This window comes from Aquila chrysaetos, chromosome Z (assembly GCF_900496995.4).
Source record: "Aquila chrysaetos chrysaetos chromosome Z, bAquChr1.4, whole genome shotgun sequence".
In the NCBI taxonomy this organism is placed as follows: Eukaryota; Metazoa; Chordata; class Aves; order Accipitriformes; family Accipitridae; genus Aquila; species Aquila chrysaetos.
In genome coordinates, this window is record NC_044030.1 from 63,535,443 (window position 1) to 63,561,647 (window position 26,205).

A 26,205-nucleotide genomic window follows, 5' to 3' on the forward strand; every position below is an offset into this window, starting at 1 on the left:
TTATGACTCTTAGAACACAAGCAAGCTCAGTTCAAATTATTATGGATTCCACCACTGAGCTCACCAAGGATTTGACATAAGGAACGTTAAGTTTACGCTTTGCCTTCCAAACCTAACACAAAAGAGTCAGTCAGCTTTGTGACAAATTGTAGACATTATCAAGAAATGTTACTGCAATTATCAGAAGGCATTAGTAAGAACTGCAATATGGGCTACAGACACCAAGTTTGGCCCCATGCCAAATATTTTAGCTCTGAATGCAGCAGAAGCCTTTATTTTTTCCTTCATTTTGATTTTAGACTCTGAAATAAAGTGACCACAACACCAAAAGAAGCAAAGACAGAAGAAAAGGTTAACCCTTTCAGAAAAAGCTTTCACAGCTCTAATAATAACAAAATATGTCTGACACAAAGCCTTTTAGAGGACCTGACAAACATGTAACAATGCATGAATGCCTGGAAAAGAGAGGTGAATTAACTTATCAAGAGATTGTACACTCTGTTAGGCTTGCAGAGGTGACAACTAATGAGGAGAGGAAAAGTGTTCTTCAGATCAGTGTCTCTCCCTTCTCTCAGAAGGCTGGTCCTTTGCTTTATAAAGGCAGCTTTCACTGCCTATCACTATTTAAGCAAAGAAAACATCTATTCTAACCTGCACATCCCTCCCCCTACAACAAAAATAGATTTAAAATGCCCTGTCTCCTATCATACTGTCTAGAATGACTTAAAAACAGACATAGCTCTATCAGGAAAAAATTTAATAATTTACCAAGAACATACAAAATTGGGGTGGTTTTTTTACATTTTACATCTATGTATGCTGCTCATGCAAACACCTCATAAAATGAAAGAGCAAGTGTCACAACTTAAGTAGTTCTGAGCATTACTGTGCAGATAGAGCCCCTGAAGAAATAATTTATCAGACAGGACTGGGCACAACTACTAAGCAGAGGATGAATAGAGCATGCAGTCACAAAGCTATTCCCACACAACACCGGAAGAAGACAATATATCCCATCTTCATCTCAGTTGATTAATCTGAATCTACTGGAAACTGCAAACTGTAGAGATTTTTCTATTAATTCTTCTCTGGTTCCATGCCCTCTACAGACTTTTTCTTCCACACACTCACCAAGAGGCAGATATACATCTCAGACCTGATTCACAGCTACGCAACTGTGAAGTTGAACTCCATACTGGAAATCGATTGCGACCAGTACAGAAACACCAGCAGAGAAAATGGATCAGGTCCCTCTTGCCTAGTGGGAGGGAGAACACCGTTGAACACAGCACTCAAGTCAGTGAAAATTAAGAACCTTTCAAGAACTTCATCTGTAAGACCAACTTTTCCACCCTTTCCCCTCAGTTTGCAACGGAGGCCAAGTCTAATTAATATTCTCCAGCTTTTATCATCATTTTTTCCTCAGCAAACCACCCCAAGAACACATTCCCAAGCATGAACTGCATCCACAGAAGACACAGTTACAGCCTCCCTATTTCCTTTCCTTTCCTATAGAGTGTGGCTTCCCAGCTGACACTCCTACTTCACACATCAATTTTCAGTATTTCAGAAAGAATTATTTTCATGAAACCTCCTACTCCAGAGAAATGGCACCTGTTTAGGAGCCATAAATAAGGTCATTTTTCCTCTGAAATTATTTCCTTTCTGTCCGATTTCTCAGAACGCATTTTTAGGTGAGCTAATAAGCAAGGACCTGGAAAAATCTGGTTTGGACACTTTATGTACCAGATTTCAAAATGTTTGCCTTCAAAAGCCAACAATTTTCCTGTACTGGAGGTGGAGGAAAGGAGTAGTCAAGGCTACGTAATGACTATGCCGCCCCTCACCACCTTTTCTAGAAATATCTAGAATTGGTATAAACTGACTCCTCAGTTCTGCCAAAATCGCAACACTCCATTTACACCACATTTTCATTTACACTGCCTGGTTCCATTTCTACAGCAATAAGTCAAAATTTTGAGATTAAATTCTTTTTACCTCACACCCCCTCAAATCAATGCATGAAGTACAGTATTAGACAATTTTCACTTGGAATTTTCCATGTTGGCTATAATCATATCTCAGCAAACTTAATGCAATGCCGGCATTCCAAATTTAAAGAAGCCTTAGATCCCCATGAAAATTTTCCAGCATTTACAAAAAAATATACCTAGAGACAAGAAAATAAACACAGCATTTTCTTTGACATTTGGGAGGTTTCACATATAGCTGATTTCTCTGCCATTGGTCAATTCCTCTGCAAGTCCAAAGAAGCTCATGTAATTACCCCAAGATTTACAAGACAGTGCTTACAAGCCACTTCGAGGCAGAACTGAAATTACCAAAAGGAAAAGGGAAGGCCCAAAGCATCTGTTCGACAAAGAGAAAGCTTCATCAGCTCTGAAAGCGTGACTGAAGCTGGCTGCATCTGGCAGTAAGATTTCTCCCACATTCCCATATCATTCTTAGAGATTGAAGGAAATACATGTTACCTGTATCCACCATTACATGGGTTTGGAGTCTTTAAGGTTTAAGGCAGTATAAAACACACTGCTCAGATGAACACCTCCTAGACAAATTCATGGAAGAAAGATGAAACATAGGCTGTCAGTAGAATGCAATCAATAACTGTGATGAAGAACACGGAAGTAGTTAGCTGTTTTCATTTTTTTTTAACTTATTCTCAAGAAGATACCTATTTCAATCAACACTAAATTATACTTGTCATTTTCAGAAGTTGAAAGAAATTGTCAATTTTCTCCTGATGTTTCTTACAAATAAGAAGTGTTCTTTGTAATTAAAGCTTCAGAATCTGCTCACCGAAAAGGAGTACATACTACAGATTCCAAAGATTTTATTTTTCTATGAATACAATCAATATAAGCAACTGGACATAAAGGAAGAGGTAGTAGTAAGATGAAATATGTGTATGTATTCAGGATGCCACAAATTAAAGGCTCGGTTTCTCTCTTAGAAGCCTGAGGACCAGAAAAACCTTCCACATATCAACCCAAAACAAGATTTATGCAAGTCTACGTATTTACTTAGGGCTTATATTTTGATTTTCAATTCAAGCTGCTTCCTGGCCTTTTTTAAACACAGCATGATGGTGCATGGTATTAAACACAAATACATCAGGTTCCCGTCTAAAAGGAAATGGTTTGTGTGTCCTGTAAATCAAGCTTTGAAGCAAATTGTGTACAAACACACAAAAAAAAAAAACCAGCACTTGCACCAATTTGGCTTTTAATTTAAGCATGTGCTGTTTCTTTTTATATGACTGGTTTAATTTAAATGCACCGTCACCTAAGAAGGCACACAGCTTTGAAGCAGATTTACCTGCTTCTATCATTTGTACCTCTAGCCAGAAGAACTGACAGTGATATGAAGTGAAGTTAGCTGACCTTTCATTAAAGATCATGGGTATTTCAGGACAGTCTTAACCCAGAACCTTTCCTTTTTCTTTTTCTTTTTTTTTTTTAAAATCCCTTTCAGAATATTCTCAATAGACTTTAAAGGAAAGTATCAATTACATATGAAAGAGAAGAGGGGACAAAAGATATATGGATTGCTCCCATAGAACAACATAATGGCAGGAGAATTATTTAAGTTTTTTTTAATGGTAAGAATATATACTACTACTGTATAATAACCAACTCATTACTTAGGGATGTACCATAAAAAGCAAATGTCAGCCAAGCAGACAACATGGAGACTTCATCTAATCGGTATTTACTAACAAGAATTAAACAGGGGCTACACTCCTTGTCACATGCCATATCATCTGCCTTCCAGCTCACGAATTCATCATACTAGCCTCTAGGCTAGTTGCACAGACAACAGATGAAGATAAAAACAGAGCAATAGAACAACGTAAGGGGAGTGAGAGGACAATATGAAGATAGATTCAGTTAAGCGTCTAATGAATACAACTTGAGTGTAAATAGGATTTCTCCGCCTCCATCTTTCTCTAGACGATAGCATGTCAACCTGAACAACTTTGACCATTGGCTACTTTTCTCCACCCTAGGACCAGATTCTAATGACAGTCATGAGGTACACCTCTCTAAAAACAATTTATTACTGCTTGCACTGCAAGTGTGAATTGGTCTTTCTGGTACTGCAATTATTCACTACATAGCTTCCAATACTCTCAAGTGACCATGTAAGCATATGCAGGAGCAAGCAAGTATTCTGTCAAATATGCTTGGTATTCATTCAAAATCACTTTGTTAAAGTTACAGAACATAAAACAAACAAACAAACAAACAAAAATCCATCAAAAATAACATTTACAGAACTCAACAATAGGCTTTCACATTAAGGTTTGTGCTATCCCTTAATCAGAACGGACTGCTGTTCAATTCTTGTTGAAAGGCAGAAATCCGGTTTACACGACTCAATGGATTACAGCAGGTTTAGCAGGAGGAAATCCGGTTTCACTGTGAAGATCTACCTCTCAAAACTTTTAAATCCTCTCCTTTAAAAGCTGTCATCAGCAGTCCCAAGCTGCAGCAGAGATTCTCTTTCCCACTTTACAATCAATTAATAGAAAAGATTTAGGATTTAAGGACTAGATAAAATCTCAGAATCTGTTTATAAAAGTTACTCACTTTCTACAGGCAAATGCTATCACACAAAAAATTAAAGAAAAGCTAACAGATTCTTAAAAGACTAAGAGGCCCCAGAGAGTTTTTAGGACCTCTCTATGCTACGTAACAAGCCCAGCTACAGATCCTACTTATTTTCATCCGTCTAATAGAAACAGTCACACCTGATCAGCACCAAGTTGAGAGCACTGATCAGAAAAGGCATCTTTCTGAAAAGTTCACAACTGTGCAAGTTCAGTGCATTTTAAACACTATAAGCAGCTTTACATTACTTAAGAATAACGATCCCAAATATAAGGAGGCTTTCCTCTTCACCCTCCTCCCATTGAAACATTGCGGATGTAAAGGAAAACAAAAGAAAGGAAGTACATTCATCGCTGAGGGCGACTTGAGCAAAGTGGCTTTCTAAACAATGGGCCTGAATGATGTAGTTTGAGGTGGTGCTCCATTTTGGTGAAATTGTGGAAAAGTAACTACACCCTATGCTCGATTTTTATCACGCGCTCTTTATTAATACGCCTTCCGCCAAAAAAAGAAATAGTTATTGGAGCGTTTAATACGTTATCCAAGAAGAGTACGCAGCTCGAGTCTTGAGTTTAGACCACATACGGTACCAACATTTTGCCATAGCCCACACTCCATTTGGGATACGTCATTTTCTTGAGTTTACGAACGCCAGCGGAAAAGTCAGCCAAAAGCTGACTGAAAACTGCAACGCTCCCGCCTCGCCGCCGTACAAAGTGTGCCGCAAACGCCCAGAAAGCCGTAAGCAGGCGAAACTTTCTCCCCCCGGTAATGGCCGTCTATTCCCGATCCTCAGAGCACTGCTAACGGGGAGCACACGCCCGCACCGCCACCGCCGCTCCTGCCTCGCCAGCTCGCCGGGAAGCGCCCGGCGCAGCGCAGAACTCCTCAGCGGCCGCCTGCCCGTTGGGGCCAACGGTCGCGCCGTTCCGTAGCCCGGACGACGCCGCGCCCCTGCCGCCCACAGGTATGTCGTGTCGTCCCGTCCCCCCCACCGCCGGGCCCGCCGGCACGCCTCACGGCAGGTGAGGGCAACTTCGAAACTGAGGGTAGGCGGGGGCCGCCCCCCGCCGGCACCGCCCGCCCGCCCGCCCCTACCTGCAGACCCCGTCTCCGCAGGATGCCCGGCTCGTCCATGGCGCCGCTCCGCCGCCCTCACGCCGCTGCGGCGCCTGGCCATGCCGGACTGCCCGGACCCCGCGCGCCGCTCCGCATCCCCGCAGCTGCTGAACGCTGACATCACGGCTGCGCCGATTGGCGCCGCCGGGGCACGTGACCGCGCGAGTTGTGCACCCCGGCAACTTCGGCGCGCGCCGGCGGGGCAGCGGCGCGCGCGCCCGCGCGCGCACGGGGCCCGAGCCGGGGCGGGGGACACGAGGGCACCGGCCGGGTCCGCCGCGGCGCCGCCCCCCGCCCCGGCCCGGCACCGCGCGCCACGTGAGGCCGAGGTGCCCCAGCCCCGCCTCGCCTCGGCCGGGGCGGGTCCGCCGGTCCCCCCGTGCCGCAGCCAGGTGCGGCCCCGTCCCCGAGGGGAAAAGGACGGAGCGCGCCGCCCCCGCCGCCGGGCCCGGCCCGCTCACCGGCACCGCCAGGCTGCCAGCCAGCCCGCCCCGGAGCATCGCGTCGCGGGCCGGTGTCACTCACGGCGCTACTCGCACCGGATCAAAACACGCCGCGGGAAAAATCGCTTAAACGCAGTCATGAGGTGGAGCGTGAACGCACGGCTTTAGGAGACGCAGTCAGAAAAGAGCGTTCCCGTCGCGTGTAAGTAATTTCAGTGTCTGTTTGAGCTTGTTTACCTCGCTCCGCCTCATCTTCGTTCGATTCAAGGCAGGCAAGAGACGAACAGCAAGTTTTCCTTTACTTCCAAAATGCGACTGTAGTAACACAGGGTAACAGCACTTAACAAGAAGTGACCCCTAACAGGACTTCCCATCTGACCCAGCGGAGAAACCGCGGAGAGAGGACAGGCTGCCTCGGGGGTGCAGAGAACCGCAGCCAGCAGGTCAGGCTGCCACCTTGGCCACGTCGCCCAGGCGCCTCGCATCAGCTCAGCTGACGGGACTGAAGCAAGGAAAACTCCCCTCCGACAAAAACTAGGTGCTGAATCTGAAAAGGTTACGTCTGGAAGCACAGATGCTAAGCAGGAAAAAGGTATGGACTTTTCTTATCAGCTAAGCTGCTGGTTAAACAAATTATTGATTTTTTTTTTTCCTTCCCAAAGCTGTCATCACACTATTAGCTATTCACCCATTAACAGTCTAAGATGAGGATTATGACAGTCACACCCTCAAATCTAGTATAAAAAAAAATAAAAAATATTGATTTCCTGTCAGATTGCATCATTTTGAGAAGTGGTCCATGTACATTCCATAGTAGTAAAACCTGCTAGGGGCAAAAGCATTTAGAACAAAAAATGAAGGATTACTGAAAGGATAACGCTGAGCAGTAACAGCTTATCTGAAGAAAAGAGGAAGAAAAGGCTGCTGTACTTGCCCCCCCCCCCCCCGCTCCCCACACCGCTATTCTTCATATGACTGAAATGCATTAACATTATTGGTTTACACTTTTTACAGTAAAAGAAAAAGGAAATTTCAGCACTCCCGCTAAGCTACATTTCTCTGAGACCTCCAACTATATTATTTTTAAAAACAGTCAATTTTTATCAGTGTTACCCAGCGACATTAACTGGACAAGTTTCCCCTTGTCTCTCCAGGTCTCCAGCTTCAAATGCATCCATAGCACCAGGTCAATGGCTTAAACTTAGCCATTACCAATTTCAGTTACAGGATCAGAGCTGTATTTCAGTTCAGAAAGAAATAAGAAGCTTGTACTGACCAAAAGTCCAGTTCCACAGGAGGGAGACAAGAAAAATCAAACACACTGATAGATTTATAGATTCATAGGCCTTAAGGAAGCATTGTGACTGTCAAGTCTGACCTCTGTTACAAAGGCTACTCAATTCTCCTGAATTAATTTATTTTTGAAGTATAACGTCTCTTCAAACAGCATGCTGAACCTGGGGAAAATTTTTTCACTTTACAGAATCAAACTTAAAAGTGACTAGATCCCTCACCTCTGTGAAACAAAGGGAAAATGGAGTTACATGAAGGATATACAGGTATCTCCTTTGGGTTCCTCCCAAACTCCTCTTTTCCCGTTTCCATTTCAAAATGTCATCTTTTCTTTCTTCTTTGTTAACACTTCAAAACTTTCTGCTGCTCAGTCACATCTATGTGCCCTCACATCCTACCTTTTCTATATTTCTCTGTTTCCAAAGAAGAAACAGGCAAATGAATCGCAATTTAAATGCTGCTGTTATGCCTCCAGCGAGGACAGCAAAAATGAATTTGAGGCAATAGCCAAAGATTGTCAGATTTCAAGGGTGAGAGGCAAAACCTTACCATTTCGTCTCTCATGACACACCACAGGTTTCAGCTGCAAGGCTGTTTGCATTTATATACCTAATCTAAATACATATTTACACAAGTTTTATTTTAATCACTGAAATACAAAACCTCCCAACACACAATTTATCAGTTCCTTTAAAATAATACTGAAGTGTAGTTGGTTTTGTTCCAACAATCATTCTAGCATATCCAACTAGCATAGATGTATGAATTAAAAGTGTTCTATCCCATCTAGCTGAGAGGTCTAAGACATGAAAAATTCTATGAATTCATTACTTGAACAACAACAGCAAAAAGAAGTCATACCACCAAGTAATGTATCACCGACAGGCACAGATGCAAAAGGTCCGCAACCTAACAAACCACCTCAAGTATCACAGAAGTTACAGTTGTGTACAAGGACAGTTTACATAAAGAATTACAAGCAGGCTAAGCAAAGATGTCACCTGCATGAAGAAACTTTCCAACTACAGACAAACAGCGTACAAGTATTACTTTGTTTCACAAGAAGCTAAAGATCATTGGCACAGCTACCTAAATAATACTGGAAGGCAGGAGAATGAAACAAAGAGAAGACTGCCTTCCAGTGGAAAATGAGATTAATCCCAAGTAGAAAAGTACAGAACTACCTTTCAGTGAAAAGTGTATTCACTGCCAATCCTAAAAGTGGCATTTTCCTAAGCTTAAGCTGCAATTTATAAAGGCATATCAGAAGGTATTGAAAGGCAGAGGTTTGCAACTAATGAGGCAAGCATCAATTGAATCTTCTCCCAATCTATGAATCTTTTTAGGTATTACCAAATGTGCATCTATGTGTTTAAAATAGCATAAAGCCTGCTATTTTTGTCTGGAGGCTTTCATGACTTCTCAGCTTATTATTTCAGTAATATTAACTATCAAAATCATGGCAGACAAGATCTTGGTATTGAAAAAAGGAAGGAAAGGAAGGAAAATCATGAAGTATAAACATGCTCTTTGGCACACTTTAACAATACTACTCTTATATACATATGAAATACAGCAAACTGCCTCACAGATACCTTGACATCACTTGTAGCAGAAAGGCACACTTCGGTTGTACACACACCACAAAATAGCACATGTATACAGAATATGAAGAAGGAAACTTCATTTTTTTCCCCATCAGGGAACGCAAAATTATTTTAAGAAAGACGATAAATAACCTCAACATTTTCCAAAATATTTCTCCCCTATAAATGCAGCATTTGACCTGATTAAATGTGAAGGATGTTTCAGATTTAGATACATACCCCTAAGTACATGTTTATTTAAAGCTGAAAAGAAACATGGTAGCAGATAGTTTTCAGGACAATTACACAAATTCAAAAAGTTTATTTCCTCATTCAACTGGGGTTATTTTGCATTACTCATATCACTTCACTTAGAAAAGAATATTGACTGACAGAACTAAGAGAATTTAGAAATTACTGATTACTGAAATCACCCAATTAAAAGATAAAACCTGAGCATATGAAAATATATATGAATATATAACTACAGTTTTACAATGCAGATTTAGTTTAATTTTATGCATACACATATCTCCTATGTGTGGCTGCCACTTCCATACTACACATGGTGGCAGCATATGACAAAGCAGATTTATTGTGCACCATGGAACAACTCACTTGTACTCTGCCCTCTAAATCTATCTGTGTCAGGGCTATTTCCTATACCTTAAATACTCTACAGCATCAAATCACCATCACTGAGTTTTTAAAATAATTTTTTTTCTTCCCAAGTGTGAAAAATCTAATGCTTACAGAACAAGCAATGCACTAATTGCCTTACATTCTGTTAACTTGCAATCCAAAAGAAGAGGAACTGGTTTTCTCCAGCCCTGGTAAAAAGGGAGCTTTTCATTGTATTTTTGTCTACTGATAAGCTATTCAAAAGTGACTGTTAGTAGAAAAATTAAAATATTTTAAAAGTGCCATAGTTTCAGAAGTCCAGGTAAGTCGACACACTATAACTACAGATACCTGGTTTTACAGGTACAGGAATGGAAAAATATGAAAGTGTTTAACACTAATTCCTATGCAGCCTTTCTCTAAGCACATCAGAGAAGAGAGAAACAATTAGAGCATACCAGAGTGTGCCCTGTTCAATGTTGTAGTTAAAATGGTTTTGAAACAAACTCATGCAAACACTGCTTTTGCATATGTGAACATGTCAAACAGAAGCAGTGCAAGTTACCTTGCCAACCACGAGTGTGCATGCAGCACAAAAACAAACGCTAAAATTCATGCATCAAACCAGACCTAACCTCCGTAGCTGAGTTAAAGATCTTCATCCACGTCTTTTCCATATATTGTTGTCTTCACATCACCGTGACTCAATCCACAATTACTATTTTATCATTCTAATCATTCAAGTTCAAACTTTAAGAACGAGCTTCCAATTTCTATAGGTCTCCTGCCAGCAGAATTGTGGCAACACATGATGCTGGATAAGGCTAATACACAACTAATAGAAAAAGAAGATAGAGGAGATAGCTTTTAGAAAAGTTATTACTGAAATTCAGCACTGAAGAAAGGTGGGAGAAAAATACGGTTCTCCCTTCACATACACACCCACCCCACCCCACCCCCCCTCCCCCCCCAAAAAAACAATTACAGCATTAAACAGGAGACCAAGTCAGAGTAAAGAAATTTATATTCCTTTTAACTGGTATCCCACCGACTCCCAGGCAGCAACTATGTTACTACACCACCAAAAAAGCCAAACAATTGACAACACATACTTTTTTGTTGGTTTACTTTTGCCAAACAGCAGCTACCAGCTAAGCTGCCTTAGTGGGTGTTAAGGGTTACTGTCCTAGAAGACTGAGTTGCAGTTTACATAACAGACTGCTGTTTCTCTCAGCAATGCTGCACAGTCCTAGCTTATCATTGTTTCAAATTTCAAAGTTTTCATACCTTTTAAGACAGCTTTGGATTCTAGAATGAAAAAGCTTAAACAAGATGATTTTTGTAACTCAGAAATGCCTCTTAAACATTTACTTTGCATACATTTCCATACCTCCTGTTTTCAGGTTTCTCAGTGCAACATCTTAACCTCATCAGGCAAAATACGAGCATGTTAAAAAAGTTGCAAAGGAGAACTGCACAAGGCTAGCTACAGAATTTAACAAAAGGAAAACTGAAACATCAGAGTGTGAACCATACTGGCATATGGCAAAAAAGCTTTTTATTTTAAAACTGAAATCCCAAGGCTGCATCAAGTTCAAATCTACCTAGAGCCTTCAAGTTCAATGAGCTTGTCTTCTTAGCGGAAGACTTTTAATCTGATCTCAGATTGAAGCACAAACATCCTAGCAGATTCTTAACACAGTTTATACAATGCATAGCAATGATGGACCATTCAAAATACAGTGTTCCTGTCTCACCACAAATGCAAAGGCTCACATAAAAGTAGCAGAGATTTCTAATATCCAAGCTTCAGTGGCCCAATAGTTCATCTTCCTCACTGCACATTTTTACTCTACAGGGGTATTTGGTGCTGCAAGTAGTAGACTGCAGCTCCAAGAAACACATTCAGTAGTATCCATTATAACCTGCTCACCATCCAAGGAAATAGTGTCTCTCCTTGCAATCTAAAGGCAAACACCAGGTTTAAAACTAAACAGAAAACACACAGACAAACAGAAAGCTCATCTCAAACAAAAATCTTTGTCACATGTATGTTCTTGATCACAAAGAAGATTTATTTCATCCATGCAACCATGGTGACTTGCAAACCCAGAATATCATCAGGTGTTCTAGCAATGATAGTTCAGAGCCAACTCTCTAAAGCCTTTCAGAGCCTATGGCAGTATAGCTTCCTATCCACTATGAATGAAACGTGCATCGAATTCTGGCAACGTCTTTCACCATCTCCCAGAGGTGGATCCCACTTTGATTATTTCTTCTCAAGACACACCATGGGTCTCAAAGTTTTCAAACACAAAAACTGTATATTGAAGCCTTTTGAAGTTACTTCTAAGGATAGATTATAGCATAAACTGTAAAGGGAAGGTGACATTACAATTCCACAAAGGAGCCCAAGGTTATCTTTCTGAATGGTCATAAGAGAAATTGAGCCACCTTTACGTGGCACATCAAAGTAATCATACTCTGCAGATGAGTAAGAAATCGTAACACAAAGATCACATTTCTGTTCTATAGTATTCTGAAAATAGTTTCAGTTCCTAAAGAATTTACCCACAATGTTTTACACTGAATTTGAAACACCCTACACAGACAGACTACATTTTTGTCTATTCCACACACACACACAAAAAAAACCCCCACAAATTCTGTAAAAACAACTATATCACCCAAACCTTTTCAACCCTCCTGTACATATATATCCACACAAAACCTTCCATACTGTCACTCTGCAATGCTGTGGAACAAAGGGATTTCATTAGAAATCATAACGGATACCAGATCATCGTCAAGTGAAGTTACAAAAGCATGAAAACCAAAGCCATGTATGATATTGGGAGCTGGAAGATGTGCACATATTTCATACATCAGTTTGAAAAATCACTGTGGAAATGAATCAAAACAAAGATAATATTTAAAGAATTTTATACAGATCAACACCTAGCCATCTTACATAAATCAGAAACTTACAGTATTACTACCTACTGTTCCATTCCCCAAGAGTTTTCTTTAATGCAATGCATTTAATGTTTTCCGAGGAAAAAAGGCTATGGAAACACACTATCCATCTGCCTCTTGTTCCTTCAAGTTCTGAAGCTCTGCTGCTGTGTGAAGTGTCACTGAAATCGGCTACAGTGTTGGAAGAGAGACGTTTCATCAAAATTAGCAGCCAAAACCAACAGACCCGCGCTTACACTGTGACTGAGATAAGGGACAGCTGTAGTGGACACAACTATAGCTCTACAATATATAAAGCAAGAATTTCCTCTTGTACAACCACAGGAAGGCTCGTTTGTTTCAATATTAACGGGAAAGCATGTTTAAGATATTCAGTCGGTGAGGAAATATAGGCCAGCTTTATCACAAACTATCTGAACGGGATAATGCGAATCCACCACTTGGTTTTCCTGATTTATTTTCCAAGATCTCATTTACCCATAGAAGCTATGCTGTGGTATCATATGAACTTGTACATTACTTCAGGGAACAGGGAAAGCAATTGTCCCATTTTAGAGTGTTAGGAGCTAAAGGTGCCTTGTTTAAAATTATGAGAACAATAAAGACAATTCATTAATAATTATTAACATACATTGCAATTCTGAGAAACTAATTCATTTAACAGAAGCAGGTAACATCCGTAACATTGTCACTACTAATAAGGCATAATAATTCATATACAATTTTATACACTGTAAACAACACATTTTAAATATTTAAACTGTAAAAGTATTTCACAGTATTTCATCTACATAGCCATTTATGCCCCTGTCTACGTTTGCCTAATCTCCCTTTCAAGGGCTTAGGAAAAGTATGGAATAAATGCTCCATGTGAAACTAACAGCTCCTTTTCAGGATTCAACATGATAACCAGTACCCCTCAGGAAAAGAAAACAGACATGCTTCACCAGCCAAATATTTTCAAGGCATTGCTTCCTACAAGTCCCCAGCTACAGCACGGAGAAGGCATTGCTGGCCTGACAACAAAATTGCGAGCTCTTAGCAGTATTTTCCTATATCCCCCCTTCAGTATTACAATCCTACCTCTGCACACAAAGCAAAACACATTGCTCCTTTTACACATCTTTCATATTTCAGAAGTAAAGACTTTCAGGCAATATACACTGCATGGATTGATAAGAGTGCTCTTCAATTTGTGTTCCCCTTCACCACACTACACAAAAAACATGTTCAGATGAGCCAGGCTGGTCTGCTGTGTATCCAGGAGAGCACTCCAGCTACTAGGTCCAGCAGTGTGTTAAGAGAGATTTTACTATTCTTCTGAGCCACTGTATATTACTAAGAATACACATCATGAGCAGGGAGAAGTTCAAGATTCCTTAGCAAAACTCTAATTCTCTTCTTCTAGAGCTGATAAATCTACAAAAGTGGCAAGCCACAGGTCAGTGTAGGGGTGAAACAATTTCTTACACAAAAAAGTACAGTTGACTATGGCTGTTTCTTGAAAAAAAGAAAATACTATTGGGTTTCTGATTATATCTTAAGGTTCTCGAAAATAAACTGCTTTTTCATACTAACGCACATATACCTTGCCAACTGTCTCAATTACTCAAGTAAGAATAGCCATGAGAAAAGGATGCACATTTCATGGACAGCGTAGGTACACACTGGGTTTTCATGCCACCTGCCGGACAAAATTCTACTTGCACCACCCCATTTCTGTTTTAGCCATTCAGAGGGCTTAGAAAGGTAATAAATCAGTCATGAAAATACGAGAAACAAAAAAAAATCGTTGCAGAAGGAAATTTGTTTTTCAAATAATTTTTCAATAAGTAAACAACCTCCCTTTCCATGACAGAACATATATGAGCACATTGGTTACAACAGACATTTCAACTTCAGTGATTCTGCCTTTTGCATCAAATACTGTGTTTCTCACTGCAGCAAAAAGCATAGATAAATCACAAATCCAACCAAGACAGCAAGCCCTCCGATTTTCCAAGTTTTCCATAATTATACAATAGCATTAAAGAAATTTATTTCTGAAAGCACAGGCACATCATAAGTACAGTCTGTTTCTCTCATGGACCTCTTTTCAACAAGAACTGAGAAATTACATACATACCAAAATGTTCTTCCTTTTTAAAAAAGCTGCTGAACTACTTGTCTCAGTATTTCCCCAAGGAATGCCAAACAACAAACATACAGGAGTTATGCCATTTTAAATCTGAAAGTTTGCAGTTCCACATATGTTTTCAGAGAACAAATAAAAAGAATCCTCTGAGTTGAGGCATTTTCTAACAATCAGCTCAACAGAGTATTTTAGAATATATGGAATATGTATATGTATATATATGTATATGGAAAAGGAAGCAAATTCTTAAAAAATTCTCATGGTAAAACAATAACAATTACATTCTGAATAATCCCTCCTAGATACTTAGAAGTTTGGTTCTTATGTGAAAACAGTAATAGGCAAGCTGTATTCCAACCACAATTACTAAATTCTGGAAGGATTCAAATTATTGTTTTGTTTTTAAATCACTCTGAACAATGATGCACCTAGTCTCCTTTATTTTGATGCCCCATTTTCCTTTTTAGAAGCATTTAATCTCAACATTTGCAGTATTTTCTCAATGAGATAACATTAATGTACGTTCCCTTAAAGATGTATAATTGTTCTTAATGTGTTTTGGCTGTTCCTTCCAGTATACGTTTCAACACTTCCCACTACATGGTCATCTTTCTTCACATGAGCACCCTCCTTCGTTAGAGAGCAGTATTTAAGTGTTTCACCATTCAAATTAATTCAGAAGGTAGTTCACCTTGCTGAAGTCTTGACTCTCCATGGACCTAAGATCCATCACAAACCAGACAAACTACAGAAGTTTGGAATAAAAGGGAATGCTCTCCTACTGATCACTAGTTTTAAGTTGTCCCATGGTTGGCAAGACCAGCACGTATAACAAGCATACCAAGAAACATTTATTCACAGTTAGAGGTTTCTGGAAAAGGAGCATCATGCTAGGGAAGTTTGGTCAGGATATGCTTTTACTGGCCACAAAATCAATGAAACACACTAAGATCCAACTCCACTTTAGTTGTAGGTTAGTTTTCTTAGTTAATTTGAGCTCACTCTCTTTTCTCCCTTGTTTGCAACAGACAATGTCATAATTCAATTTTGTTTCTTACTACCAACTTTCATCCTTTTTCGAATAGATAACCTAATACAGAGAATTAGAAATCCGTGATCAGCCAAGTGTATATTACTATCAAGTTATTCGGTGCATTACAAAGTCAATCATCATTTCTGGATTTAACTGACCACATACTGAGTATCTTCCACCGCACCACGTAATTGCAGATACTCAGCAATGATCAAGAGGTTAAATGTATTCATGAGAGAGTAGCAGTTAACCAATCTCCTGCTGATTATTGCATCTTTTACTCAACTGATACTAGGTCAACTTGAGCCCTTACCTAGGTTTCTTAATCTCTACATGATGAAAGACAATTCTTAATAGATGCAATGATCTTACTGTACTATTGCTTTACTAAAAGTATGATGGAACTTGATATAGACATCTGCTCCACAATAGGGCATATTGTGATAAAAGAAAAAAGCAAGTAGAACGTTTTCTAGCTTTTCTGAGATTAAAACAGAGTTGCTAAAAATCATCAGTCCACTGTGACAGTGTACAGAAGAGTGGAACAAACATGGTGACTGCATCTCACCAGTGAAGTCAGAACAATTTAAATAGCTGTTACCTCAGCCCAAGGGAGAGCTTGCAGGAATATTAACAGGTAATGTAAGGTTAAAAATATCAAAGTCCACATTCCCACCTGCTTTCACAGGACACAAGCACAATTTACAACAGGGCATCTGGTTCCACATGAATGTACAAAAAAGTCTGACTAAAACCCAGAGGTACAAATACCCAGAAGCATGTTCCAAGGCTAAACTGTGGCAGTCAACCCACTTAAAGTTTTAAGTCAGTAATACTGCATCTGCTTTTAAACCTAGAAACATAAGAGATTAGAGGTAGCAGTGCATCATCCAACACAAAATAGGCTCTGCAGTATGTTCTCAAATTGAAAAATGCCTGCAGAAAAATCCCTGCTATACACTTTTGCTTGTTTGGAATTAAGAAAAATCAAAGAGGAGAAATTCCCATTCCCACCAGAGGGATCTGGATAAACTACATTTCCCCTCCCCACTCCAGCGCCTCTAAGTCAGCCGTGTCATTCAACTCAGTTTGAGTTTCTTTATTTTGAGAGTTATAGCCATCATCAAAACCATGGGACTACTTCAGCTTGAGGGATGAGTGTTATTGTTCCCACACTGTCTGCTTCCATCCTCTGCTATATTACAATCACTTTGCAAGTACCATAGGCATGAGAACATGTTGACATACTGAGAGGAAAACAAAAATGTTACTTCATCAATTTTAAAACGTTCCCTATCTAGTTATCTCTTAACATAAGGATACTGCCCCACAGCAAAAAACTGAGCAGAAAGGAATATACTTCATCAGCTTCCAAGCAAAGTCCACCATTTTAGGCCAAACTTCACTAGGAAGTTCAAAGAGTTTCAGTATTTGCATTTCTGTTGATTGAAACTGCCACAGCAGAAATCAAGTTTTCTACAGTGATAATTACTCTTAAGCTGCATCAGGAAGAATATTTCTACAATGCTCAAGATTAAGTTTCTTGACAATATATAGTTTCACTATTAAAATTCAGATCAGTGGAGCAGGATCTTATCCTCTACAGCATTTTTTTTTAATTAATCATCCTAATTATGCATAGGTACCAAATTCCTAAGACTGCTAAGAACAGTCAGAGAGGTTGTAACTGCCCCATAAGAACTCCAAGTGACACCCTAACATTACTGCTACCCACCTAGGCAACACAGGGAGCACTCACTTTGAGGTTATCAACACCTCTTACTGTGCCTTCAGATCCTGAATGTAGACAGAAGAAGTGTAGACAATGATTTTTCTACACTTATAATGATATTCCCCCATGGCTACTTTATCTCATCTATTTTAAAGTCAGAGCTGAGTGACATTAGTTTAAAATTTTATCATATACTTCCAAGAGTAGAAATCAGACCATCAACAGCAGATTTGTACATCAACACACACTCCTCAAGCAAAGGAGAACTTCCTTGCAACTTGTTATTAAATATTTTCTCATTAAATGTTAAAAACTGTAGATGAATCAGTGTTTGAATTAACATGTTAACTGACTAGACAATGAAATCACAGTAGTCAGTTTTCTCCTGCTTTTTGTGATGGGGTCCAGGAGCCAGCATTATAGCTAAATGTTCCTAAATCCCTCCCTGTGCCAGACATTTTTCCAGTCTCTTCGCTTCCTGCTTTCCATGTCCTTTTTACCCTCTTTATCCCCCTCCCATTTCCACCCGTATAAATCCTTTAAGGGATTGCAGAAGCTTTTGATCTAAGGCCAGAAAAGCCCATCACTATATTCCTGAGTCTTATCCCTTGTTAATCACAGATTATAACATTTTATTCAGTTATCCTCTAAGCAAAGTCCAACAACAAGCTGAGAAAGGTTGTATTCCCAGAAAGGCATCTAAACTTTAAACACTATAAATGACTACACATCAATTTCTTCTGGTTGTATAGTTCATTGCCAAACCACCATTACTCCCTTGTTTCTCATGTGGCTAATTTTAGGAACATGAAAGTTCATGGCCTCACTTTTGTAACACTTTCCACTTTTTCCACTTTTTGCTTTTTAAGGGATATTGGCAACACAATTCTAGATGACATTTCAAGATAACCATCACTACCACCACACACACACACACAGAGAACTCAAATATCACAGCAGACAAGCAGAATAAGCCCTTATTCAGTCACTACTAACATACCATCAGAAACTTCAGTTCTAGGGATGAAGCACTACATTTAACCTAGCTTACTGATCTCAACTGTGCAGGTTCTGCAGACCAAATTAAAACCTAAAAGAATAAGGCATGCTCAGCTGACAGCACAGGCTAAGTAAGGTAATTTTAACAGCCCTAGCTTCTTCATTATCTAGAAGTAGAAACTGGTCCTAGTGAGCCTCTTCTCTGTTTGGGGAAAGTGTCTCATGAGGGAGGAAGATCATTATATGGGATGCCTGGAAAATAGGAGCATGGTGTTGATGTGCAAAATAGGGATGTATTGCTAGCTCCTACACACATTTGATCTCTACTGGTTTTGTACCATTAATAGGATACAGAAGAGGATTATACCTACATTCAGTTCTAACAAACTGTGCAAAGTACTTAGAGTAACATCTCCTTTCAGTTCCAGAATATGCTCAAACACATCCTGTCAGCTGGAAGCTAACTGAAGCTGATGGGAGGAGACCTACTTCACCACAAAGTGGGTGTGTTTGGAAGATAAGTTGGATATGCTTGCAAGACTTTTTAACCTAGGTCAGTCTTCTATGAGAGATTTTTTTCTTTTTACCTACTTTTCTGTTTATTCTTTAACTAATGATACTCTGAAGCATGAGATGTGTTCTCAATTCTGAGAAATCGAAAGCTCTCTATGGGACGAGAGTTAACCCTGGCCATCTCCACTTCCGTATTTCATCCACCAAGAACGAGCAAGAAAAAGCATCAAAATTAATAAAACCATTAATTTTAATCAGACAATTTAGGAAAGTAGTCAAACATCTGGAATTCTGTCAAGCAATTGAATCTACAAATGTGTCTTCAATCCAAATGTGCAATGACTATTTTAAAAACAATGATATAGACAAATAGAGATATATCTATATTGTGAAACAGAGCACCCAGTCATCAACTTCTTGCATCAGTTTGTCAGAAAATATAACAGTTTCATGGCTCTAGACCAGGTCTACTCCAGCCTTTTGCTGTGTACGAGTATAAAGGAGTGCTTATGTAGATGGATGTTCATTTCCCTCCCTCTACTACTAAATTAGAACTAACTACTGAATTAAAACTGCAATTAAGAATTTGTTAGAAGGCAAATACAGACAAAGAAATGTGAATGCAAATACATATTCATGGGTAAGGAGTTACTGAAATAAAATACACAAGGGAGAACAACTCTCTAGTCTTAAAAGCTAGAAGCAATCAAAGCATGGAAAACCTGCTACCATTACTCGGCAATTGTAGCATTTCATAGGAATAAATACTTTACATTTTAAAAAGATTCTCAGCTATTAGTCTTGGATATTGAACTGATTTTAAATCAAACAAGAACATGGCATTCAAATTTATACAATGGCTTAGCATTCAAATAATCTCCTCAGTTCAGACTCAGTATTTCTGAAATGTAGCTAACTATTTGGGGGAGATTTGAGAGACAGGCCCAAGATTAGGTATTTAGGCAATTTCTATTGTATCTTCTTTGTGTTTCTCACAAGTGCCATCCTCGTACATGCTCATTAACTTACAGATTATTAAACAGCTGCTCATGGACACAACCAACAATCTTAGGCATCGAAGACCTAAATTCCTGGACAGAAAGAGCTAAAATGTAAAGCAACCCAAGTTTCAGACTCTTGCTCTCTAATAAGTTTATTTTAAAATAAATTCAGCTATGCCTGATACTCATTAGATAAAACTGAATACAGGCAACTAATGATTTGAAAAATTCCCTATAATTCTAAAACAAAACATTTAAATAAAGGCCTTTTTTTAAATTATGTTGTTTGCCCAAGCACAATTGATACTGTCATTCACTTATCTAACCAATTAGTGTTTCTAAAGAATGTGTTTTATTTGTTTGCAATCATTTATTATCTAAGCTATAATTTTCTAGCTTCTCAGGCAACAAATGGCTGCCTTGCATCTGGGGAATAAAACACACAAAGGGTGTTGGTGTGCTGTTTGAATACATGCAATTACTAGTAGTTACATTCTAATTAGCATAATTAGTTTTGAAACAGTTCTTATAATAACTGTCAACATTATGTCAATTTAGCTGAAGTTAATGGCATATTTAACAAAGACACACTTACTCATTTTCAATATTATACTATTTAAAAGAAAGGAGGAGGCAAAGCCCTTTCTGAAGTAAAACTGCTTTTCATAGACACTGAACATTTCTTATTTTGTTTCCTTTCAGCAATCCATCTTATAAAACAGCACTTTATATAATTACCACCCTCCAGCTTCCATAAGACCATTCTTACAAATTAACACTGATAAAGTGGCAATAAAACGCAAGCATACCAAAGTACAGATGTTTACAAATTCAATCTTCCATTGTTTTGGGAAAGGCAACAATATTTTAGCAGTTGATGAGGAGGAGAAAGTTGGGGGGGGGGGGGGGGGGGGGGTCAAGAGGTAAATCTTGAAAAAACTAAAGAGTTAGAGTATGCTAAAAAGTAGCAAATGCTTCTATAGTCATACCTAGACAAAACATGCCTTCGCTGCTTACTAGGGAAGGGTACAAGCCATTCATAAAGGCCAGTTTTACCCTTTTTCCAGTTTTGATACATTACTAGATACTATTCAGTAGTAGTCAAAGATGTTCCATTATTAAGCCAAGTAAAAATTTAGTCATTTCACTGACATCTTACAAGTTTCCAAGAAGAAACAACATGCCTTTCAGAGTTTGCTTTACTTCACACCATCAATGTCCATCTTCCACAACAGAAAAGAACAGCCAACCTATGCTCAGTACTTGCCATAAAACTGAAGTTACACAATCAGCCTTGACTGAATTTAAAAGCCAAGTGTATTACAATGTACATGTTTCATTTGACGATCTTGTTGACAGTGTATTTTTATTATGTGGGCATTTCAAAGAGCAAGTTACCATTGAGTAGTCATGAAATATGCTGTCTTAAAAAGGTCTCTGGACTGTGAGAAGTCTTTGTTGTGTTTCTTTAATTTATATGAAACAGATAAACAAAATGAAAGACTTCATGCTCCTTAAAGTAGGAGATTACTTTTTTATTAAAAATCACAAACAAAAAAACAGAACAGGAGTTTGGTATTAATCCATGGTGAAGAAAAAGCAAATCTACAGAAGTTTTAGCCAATTAATTTGGACAAATTTCTTTCATCTACGCATTTACCATCATGTATCATAAAGGCACCTTATGTTCAAGTTTCTACTGTTTTTATCTAAGCAGCTATCCAGAAAAAGTTAAAATCAGGAACCTCATTCAATCCATGCCACTGAGAAACAAAGTATCTTTCTGCCAATAAATGGTAAGTAATTGCTCAGACATTTTCAGACTCCTCATCATAATTTTAAGCACATCAGCTTATAACAATGAAATACTAACAAAAATGGCTTTATTTCAGTTTATTTTGAACTATTTTCCCAAAATTCTACTAGCAGTAATAGAAATGGACAAGACAAAACAGTAACTAGTAATGGTATTTGTAAACACTTGTGGAGTGGCAGTGGGGCTAGGAGAGAATAAGAGAATTACTCCCAAGCTTTGGATGCTGAATGAGGCAGCAACTCCAAGTTAACTGCCAAACCACTTCAGTAGAAAAGAAGCACTTTCAGGGGCTGATTCATACTACCCTGAAATAAATGCCTGACATCAGGCAAGATGACTGTCAGCCTACAGGGCAAGGAGAGCTAAGCTAGCTCTACTGCAGTTTCCCTACACTTCTGCAAAAATCAGCACTGAGACGCACACTCCGAATTGTCTTCCAGGAGCATGTATCGCTCTCCACTGACGATGCAGAGGAAGAGACTGACCAGACCAACACATGACCTGCGAGAACATCCTAAAGCAGAACTGCTCCACACCTCAGCTTCACCTTTCTATGTAGTGCTGAAGATATTCTGTATTATATTCTTAATGTTTCTAAGTCCACATTAATATTCTCCAGACTCTCATCGTCTGTGTGACCACCACAGAATCTGTCTGTTCTGGACAGCTCAATGTGCTCCTGCCAGAAGTAGAAGAGTAACAAGACTATCACTTAGCTACCTCTGAATTAAAAGCCCCCAACAAATCCAATACACTGCCCATTTTCCTGAAATCAGCGTTCCCCATATGCATTTTTACCCACTTAAATGGTTCTATACAGAAACTCTATTTTTAATTTATAGTCCAACTGCCTGTATTACAGGAGTGAATCATGCATAGCTATTGAACTCAATCTAAAGCAACACCTGCAGCCCATTTTAATCAATATTCCATAACTCACTTAATCTATAATTTTCCACAGAAAGAATTTACATCTGCGACACAATAAGTAATCTAGGGCAGTTTTTACAAATTATTGACAGAAAAAGGGAAAAGTAAGTCTTTCATACCCCATTTGCAATTCCACTAAACACTAGTATGTATCTTTGAGCTCTTCACTTGTCATTCTTGTCTATACTGGCACATAATCACTGCTCACAGTCAGGTCCACATCAGCTGGGTATCAACCCCAGCGAGAATGATCAGTCCTAGCAGAGGAACTCATAACGGACTAATAATTTTCCAGATGAGTGAGACATTACATTTAAAATCACTTCAACTCAGACTGTCAACAGCTATATGGAAATTCTTTATACAATCTCTTCTACGTAAGATCAAACTCTTTCCTAGATATAATTAAAAGCTCCCATTACTACAACATAACAATAGGCCTCCCAAACTCAACTCTGTCAAAGCACAGAACCAAGACCAAAAAAAGGGGAGGGAGTGACCCCTAACATACAGCTCCTATTAAGCAAAGACCAGAGTCTTTCAGAAGTCTAACAGCAAAGTATTATCAAAAGGAGGCTTGAGAAGAGCTCTGCCTATGTGACAATGTAACATTCACCTCCTTAGGAGGCAAGTCTGATCGGCAGTTCCAGCTAAGAAATATATAATTCTGAGGCACCTGCATCTCTACCCCAAGCACAATCTGCTCCGACCTGCGTAGAAGGCTCTCACCTGCTTTTGCACCAGCATGAAAGAAGCTGCAGTCAGGCACGGATAAAAGATGTGGAGAGATAGGAAGGAAGAAGTCTGTGGCAGACAAATATGCCATAAAACTCGACAGGTGATAAGTGAAAGGCCCTTAAGGAAGCATGGCTCACTGAATTTTTCATTAGCGTATTGTTTTATGACCATTTAAAATACTTTTTGTCAAAATGCTGCTGAATCTTCCTCTTCCTATAGTTTAAGCATTACACCAAAACAAAAGCACAATGTTGCTAGTAGCATGACACCTAATAGTTGTGCAAACAGAAACAGAGAATCGAATAGCAACACAGCACTTTTTAAATTTAGTTAATTTAGATAATTAGAATAAATGCATTTTTAAGCCCCATTACAGAAAAGAAGGAAAAAAATATACAGTTTTGATGTGATTTAAATTGATTTCTGGCCACTCATCTACTTTCCTTTAAATCTCAACTATACATTATCGAAATACTTCCTTCACAATAAGCTGTGTTTCTCCTAACAAACTAGAAAATAAAATTACACAGGTTGATACTTAGTTCCCTGAAAAATATTAGGGCTCAAAGCACAGAACTTCCAAAAGAATCAACTGTTTGTAGTAAGCATGGAGTCCAATAAACCACATCTGCCCCAAAGAGCCACTAACAATTAACACCACCACTAAGCAGAAATAATGATTACATTTTTAAGTACAGATTTTTTGCACTTGAAGTGAAATACTATTTCAGATAGATTCATGGAGAAGCCAGACGTCTACATACCAATATGACATGAAAAACTGGCATGGTGTTACCTGTTCAGCATTGTCTGATCATAGCTTCCTTTAACCTGAACATTGTGTAAAAACAAAAGCAAGTTTCCCCTAGAAAGTAGACATGGATCAGTAAAGTTTTAATAACCAGCCAGAAGGCAGAAGGGGAAGGGGAAAACATTAATAAAGCTCTTCTGCTTTTTTATACAACATGAAATATATTCATTAAAGTAATTCTTTGAAGAAAAGTATAGGCTGATATATGGGGTCCTGCATTAAATTTCAACACTTCTTAAGATCTTAATATACAGAAGCACAAAGCACCATAATGGATGCTTGAAAACAAAAAGCTGAAGGTTCAAGTGTATGAGGCATTTCTTCCCCTTTCTCCTTCCTTATCACTTTATCCAAAAGACTTAATTAAGCTCATGCTTCATACACCCATGTTCTCCTGAGGACAGAGTCCTGTAGAAAGTGGAAACAAAGACACTGACAAAAAAGAATGCTCACGAGAAAGGACAGTAACTTTCTATTGCTGTCTTAAAAAGCACGCCTTTTGGTTTTGGGGGGTTTTTGGGTGGGGGGAAAGAAACCATTTAAATGCAAACAGCTATACTAATGCAACATTCAGCTCAAAGTTTATGCAAAATCCAGTAGCCCAATTCAGAGTTACTGCTACCATTAACATTATTCAGCTGCACTCAACATATTAAGTAAAGTTGTATGAAGGAATGAATGCATTAGGTGCTTTAAAAATGCAGCCTAAGGATGGAAGGTTGATGTGGAAATAGTTTGATCCCCATCCTCCCACCAATAGATATAGGGTTGCAATAGATTTTTTTTCTGTACGCTCCTAGCTTTGAAAAAAATTACTCACCAAACTAGCAGTAAGTGAAGGTGCTGACTGCCCAAGTGCTTGGTAGCGCATGCGAACAAGATTAGAGGTTTCTGCAGGTTGCCATAGCTGCTGTCCAGTTGCACTGGGAAGCAGATACTTGCCTGTCAAGTTAAGAAGAAGTGCATTAAGATATGAGATGTTGCAGATGAGGCAATGCAATGGACAGAGTTTACTGTAAGATAACACTCTTACCATTCTAAAACATTTGATTCTTTCACTATAGCCCTGACCAGAGGGGATTCCATCAGAACAGAATTCCTGCTATTCACTTGCTAGCCCTTCACATCACCGTTCCACAAGCTACACTTCTCTTAGGCAAATTCAGTTTTGCCATGTTGTCACAACTGTACCTTTTTCCTACCTAGAAACACAATTAATGCAATGACAGATGCAAACATCCAGAATGGCGGGTCTGAACCAAAGAAACCTAAATTCTGAAGGCTAGCAAAAAATAAAAATAAATAAAAATAAAAATATGCTGCTATCTACGCCTTGAAGGAATAAGGTTCCGAGGCACAAAGTGAGCTTTATTGGAATAAGGCACTTACCATGTGGATAAAAATTGCACCACCCTGCGAGTGGAGAATATTCTGCTTCTGTTCCAAAATTCCTTATAATCTATCTAATAGGTATCACTCAATCTCCAAGAAAGTATCCGTACCCAGCATCACAAGTAAGAGGAGATCACCAAGGCGCAGGCCAGCCATTCCTCATGAGCGCTCACATCAGGCTCTCACGGAGCGGTTGATATACCCCTCCTTGGTGTTTGCTGTGCTCACTGCCCAGCAGTGTCATTTTGCTGTGGCCAGGCAAGCTCTGGCCCAGTGCAACAGAAGGTCAGACCCCCAATCAAAGCACTGACACTTCCTCTGGATCGTCTCCCCACAGGTACTAATTAGGCAGAAAGCATTGCTGGCTCAGGAAGACCCTGAGCGGCAAACCAGCAGCAGGGAGAATACTCAGGGAATTATAGTAAGAGGACAAG

At 39.2% G+C, this 26,205-nt stretch overlaps 1 protein-coding gene across 10 annotated transcripts in view; it reads right to left on the reverse strand.

The window, feature by feature from the left end:
* Window positions 1-26,205, reverse strand: part of MAST4 (microtubule associated serine/threonine kinase family member 4) — a 313,563-nt gene that overhangs the window by 206,513 nt on the left and 80,845 nt on the right. For 8 of the 10 annotated variants that reach the window (XM_041120871.1, XM_030004201.2, XM_041120872.1 and 5 more), the window contains exon 3: window positions 25,200-25,321. In XM_041120871.1, the coding sequence (XP_040976805.1) occupies window positions 25,200-25,321 (122 nt within the window). Of the gene's footprint in view, window positions 1-5,732; window positions 5,830-25,199; window positions 25,322-26,205 lie in introns of those variants that run through there. The other 2 variants (XM_030004202.1, XM_030004206.2) reach the window with 2 other exon arrangements.